This window comes from Alligator mississippiensis, chromosome 9 (assembly GCF_030867095.1).
Source record: "Alligator mississippiensis isolate rAllMis1 chromosome 9, rAllMis1, whole genome shotgun sequence".
Lineage (NCBI taxonomy): Eukaryota > Metazoa > Chordata > Crocodylia > Alligatoridae > Alligator > Alligator mississippiensis.
Genome location: NC_081832.1, coordinates 41,494,237 through 41,499,407, shown reverse-complemented (window position 1 = coordinate 41,499,407; position 5,171 = coordinate 41,494,237). Strand labels below are relative to the sequence as shown.

The 5,171-nt window shown below is 52.7% G+C and overlaps 1 protein-coding gene across 1 annotated transcript; it reads left to right on the top strand.

The window, feature by feature from the left end:
- The first annotated feature begins 471 nt into the window (after window positions 1-471).
- Window positions 472-2,561, top strand: LOC132252462 (protocadherin beta-1-like). The gene is given in 2 exon segments (XM_059733371.1): window positions 472-2,363; window positions 2,365-2,561. Coding segments are annotated over 2 exon segments (1,767 nt in total). The 5' UTR covers window positions 472-705; the 3' UTR covers window positions 2,474-2,561.
- Window positions 2,562-5,171: the final 2,610 nt, after the last annotated feature.

The following is a 5,171-nucleotide window of genomic DNA, read 5'->3' as shown; positions in this document are numbered from 1 at the left end:
TTAATTATAGCAGAAACCAAACTACGGAAATCTAGCCAAAATACGGTTATACAGCATGTTAGAAACTTTCACATCGATACAGAGAGACGATCCTTTGGATAAATATTTTCTAGAGCTCTACTATCTACAGTGTATTATAAAATATTTAATTCTTAAATCTCCAGACACCTGAAGTTGCTTTAATAAGCACCGGTTGTAAAAGTAATGGTAAATATTAGAATTAAAAAAAAAGAAGACGACAAACAAAAAACGGGTCCGAATATAACACTTGCATTTTTTCATTCGCTCTTCCTATATTTAAGATGATATATTCAAGATGAAAAAAAGGAATATACATAATATCCTTTAGGTAGTTGTCCTGTCACAATGACGCTTTCCAGCACTGTTCCACTCACTTTTTACAAATGAAACGCCAACCAGCATAACGTCCTGTCGCTTGGTGGCGCCGTTGCCCAATACGAGGAAAGCGTGACCAGCCGCAGCTGACATCCCGGCTCTCCGGCAGGAAAACACTGTCACTAGGAAGAAGAAGCAGAAGCAGGAGAGCGGCTGTCTCGTCTCCTCCTTTTGAGAATGTCACAGAACATATCGACACAATTCAACTTGTGACATCTAAAGCGACTCGGTAGGAAATCGGGCTGGTGGGATGAACCTGAGCTAGAAATATTTCTTCCGGATCGACCCGTGCCGACTCCTGCAGACACAATGGCGGACACCGGGAGCAGAACAAAGCGGAGCAGGCAAGCCGCGTCTCTCCTTCTGCTCCTGTGCGTGGGGGCGATCGGCTCGGAGACGGTGCGGTACTCGGTGCCGGAGGAAATGGAGAGCGGGTCCTTCGTGGCTAATGTGGCAAAGGATGTGGGGCTGGAGCCCAGGAGCCTGTCTGCTCGCAGGGCCCGCCTGGTGTCGGACGCCGCGAGCCGGCATTTCCAGCTGAATGGCAAGACTGGGGATTTGCTTATTAAAGAGACACTGGACCGAGAGGAACTGTGCGGGCAAACGGAGCCCTGCCTTGTTCGCTTTGAGCTAGTGCTGGAGAATCCCTTGCAGTCGTACCGGGCCGAGGTGCGGGTTACCGACATAAACGATCATTCCCCAGTTTTTACAAGAGAGGAACATGTCTTCAAAATTCCCGAAACGACCTCTGCTGGATCACGGTTTCCCCTGGAGAGCGCTCGGGATTTGGATGTAGGAAACAACAGCCTTCACAGCTACAGCCTTAGCTCCAATGGGCATTTCCATGTACATATGGAGGAACAGAGCGACGGCACGAGACATGCGGAGCTAGTGCTGGACCAAGCCCTGGACCGAGAGCAACAGCCAGAGCTTAGTTTGCTACTCACTGCCCTGGACGGCGGCTCCCCACCGAGGTCCGGCACTGCGAAAATCCGCATCATCGTCCTCGATGCCAACGACAACCCTCCTGTTTTCTCCCGGGCCACTTACAAAGCCCAGGTTCCGGAAAACAGCCCCAGAAATTCCCTTGTTGCTACTGTTTCTGCCACCGATTTGGACGAGGGAAGCAACGGAGAAATCTCCTACTCCTTCAGCCAGAAATCCATAGAAAGTAGCATTGCCTTTCGTATCAACGCCGGATCAGGGGAAATTCGGCTTCTGGAAAATCTGGATTTCGAAACGAGGGAGACCTACGAGCTGTACATCCAGGCCACGGACGGCGGGGGGCTGTCGGCGCACTGCAAAGTCCTGGTGGAGGTGGTGGATGTGAACGACAACGCGCCAGAGGTGACCCTGACATCCCTCATCAGCCCCATCCCCGAGGACGCGCCCCCCGAGACGGTGGTGGCCCTGCTCAGCGTCAGGGACCGCGACTCCGGGGACAACGGGAGGGCAGCCTGCTCCATAGAGGACGCGCTGCCCTTCTCCCTGAAGGCGACGTTCCGGGACTCGTACGCGCTGGTCACGGAGCGGGCGCTGGACCGCGAGAGCGTGTCGGAGTACAACATCACGATCGTGGCGCGGGACCAGGGCGCCCCCAGCCTGTCCGCCGAGCAGAGGATCAGGGTGAGAGTGTCCGACATCAACGACAACGCGCCCGTGTTCAGCCAGGCGGCCTACACCATGCACGTGCGGGAGAACACGGCGCCCGGCACGGCCATCGGCACAGTGCGCGCCGCCGACGCGGACGCGGAGCACAACGCCCGAGTGACCTACTCGCTCGTGCCCGCCGGCGCCGGCGCCGGGGCCCTGCCCGTGCTCGCCTACGTGGCGGTGAACTCGGCCGACGGCAGCGTGTACGCGCTGCGCTCCCTGGACTACGAGCAGACGAGGCAGCTGGAGGTGGGCGTGAGAGCGACGGACGCCGGGTCCCCGGCGCTCAGCTCCGAGGCCGTGGTGCGCGTCGTGGTGCTGGACGAGAACGACAACGCGCCCTTCGTGCTGCACCCGCTGCAGAACAGCACGGCGGCGTGGAGCGAGCTGGTGCCGCGCTCGGCCGAGCCGGGCTACCTGGTGACCAAGGTGGTGGCGGTGGACGCGGACGCGGGGCAGAACGCCTGGCTGTCCTACCAGCTGCTCCGCGCCACGGAGCCGGGGCTCTTCGCCGTGGCGCTGCACAGCGGCGAAGTCAGGACGAGCCGGCCGCTGACGGAGCGCGACACGGTGAAGCACAGGCTCATTGTGCTCGTCAGGGACAGCGGGGAGTCGCCCCTGTCCTCCTCCGCCACCCTCAACATCCTGCTCGTGGACGGCTTTTCCGACGCCTACCTGCAGTCCGCTGATGCCGCCGCCGCCGCCGCCGAAGGGGCCGACACAGGCGCTTTAACCATGTACCTAACCGTCTCCCTGTGCCTCGTGTCCTTCCTCTTCCTGCTCTCCGTCGTGACATTTGTCCTGGTCAAGGTGTGCCGGAGGAGAGGGGGCGGGGAGCAGTACACCAGTGCTCCCGGCACGTTGTATGGCGACGGCAACTTGCCGAGAGACTGGGTGGATGTGTCGGGGACCGGCACCCTGTCCAGGAGTTACCGGTACGAAGTGTGCTTGAGCACGGGGTCGGGGAGCAGCGACTTCCGGTTTCTGAGGCCCCTCGTGCCCTGCCCTCCGCAGCAGGGGGGCTGCGTCGTGACGGGCTCCGGGAAGGAGCGGGATCTTCTCACCGACTCTCATGCGCCCGCCGACTTGGAAGGCGCCGATCAGGTAAGGGTTGAGTGGGCTCCTCCGCCCTTCATTCTCTATGAAGAGGTCCTCAATTGTTTTGACTGGCGAATGTTGTTCATGTGTTATCAGTTTTCCCTATCTACTTTTTTTGCTTTGTGTTTAATTCAGCTAGATTCTTGCAAACTGGACTCTTTCGATTACATTAACCATGTGCAATCAGTAGATGCGACATGTAGCGGAGAGCATTAATTTCTCATTTAAACCGTGTTTAATTTTAGAATACTACTGCTGTTCTTCAGCGGCACGTTTTAAGTAAATTATTAGCTCGCGTTGGTAGTAATTATTTGGAACCTTTTAATAGGGTCTGCTTCTTTTAGACGACGGGAAAAGTCAGGTTTTCCATTGTATTTCTTGCGGTATTGCTACCCTGGGAGCCTTACATAACCAGAGATGACACGGGCAATATTACTATTATTATTACTGAGTAAGTTGTAGACATCCTTCAAGATAGAAGTCAATTGCAAGTGTGTGTTTCAGAAGAAGTAGAGTAACGGAGGGTTGTTGTTTTTTTTCGAAGGGGACGTTTTAGGAACCTAATGTATTTATTATTAGGAAATCCTGTTTCTTTACAGTTCTCAGCTTAGGGGAGTCTCTCCTTTTCCTTGTGCCTTTCTCTTTCTCCTCATGGCTTCGAGTCTTTATAAGGCCATTATTCTGCATTCCACGTGCTCCTTCCAAATCTATTGCTCTGGCCCCCTACAATACTATCAGATCATTGAATTATAGAACCATAGAAAAGGGACCTCAGTAGCTGATCTAGTCCAACCCCGCAATCAAAGCAGGACCATCTCCAGATAGATCACCCCAGCCAAGGCTTTGTCTAGCCAGGTTTTAAAACGCCCCAAGGACGGAGATTCCACAGTCTCTCTGGGTAACCCGTTTCAGCATTTTACTACTCTCCTAGTGGGAAAGTTCTTTCTAATATCTAACATAAAGTCCTCTTGCTGCAACTTGAGACAGTTACTCCTTGTTCTGTCATCTGCGACGGACTGAGAACAATCTAGGTCCATCCTCTCAGGAACCACTCTTCAGGTAGGTGATGGCTGCTATTAAATCCCATGTCAGTCTTCTCTTCTGTAGACTAAATAAACCCATTTACCTCAGCCTCTCCTCATAAACCATGTGCCCCAGGCCCCTTACCATTTCTCTTGCCCTCTGCCGCACTCTATCCAACTTTTTCACATTCTTTGTGTAGTGGGGACCCCAAAACTGTCACAGTTCTCCAGCTATGGCCTCACCAGTGCTGAATAGAGGAGAATAATCACTTTCCTTGATCTTTCCTTTCCTTGACACATACCAATGCAGCCCAGGATCCTGTTACCCTTCTTGGAAACAAGGGCACATTTTTGGCTCATATTCCACTTATTGTCCACTGTAATCCTCAGGTCTTTTTCTGCACAGCTGCTGCCTAGCCAGTCAACCCCAGCATGTACCGGTGCATGGGATTATTCTGTTCTAAATTCAAGAAGTTGCACTTGTCCTTACTGAACCTCATGATATTTTTAGGTCCAATCCTCCAATTTGTTTAGGTCTCTCTGAATCCTAACTCTACCTTCCAATAAGGCTACTACTCCCCCCAGTTTGGCATCATGTGCAAATTTGCAGAGTGTGCACTCCATGCATTCTTCGAGACCATTGATGAAAAATATTGAACAAAACCAGCCTCAGGACTGACCCTTGGGGCCCTCCACTAGATACCAGCTGCCAAGTAGACATTGAGCTATTTACTACTAACCTGTGAGCCCAATGATCCAGCCAGTTCTTTATCCATGTTACAGTCCCTTCATCCAATCCATACTTCCTTAGCTTGCTTGTGAGAATGTTGTGGGAGACCATATAAAAAGTCTTGCTAAAATCAAGGTATACCACATCTGTTAATCTCCCCAGACAGTCATCTTGTCATAGAAGATAATCATGTTGGTTGGGTATGACTTGTCCTTGGTGAATCCATATTGACACTTCCTAATCACCTTCTTCTCCTCCAAGTGCTTTGGATT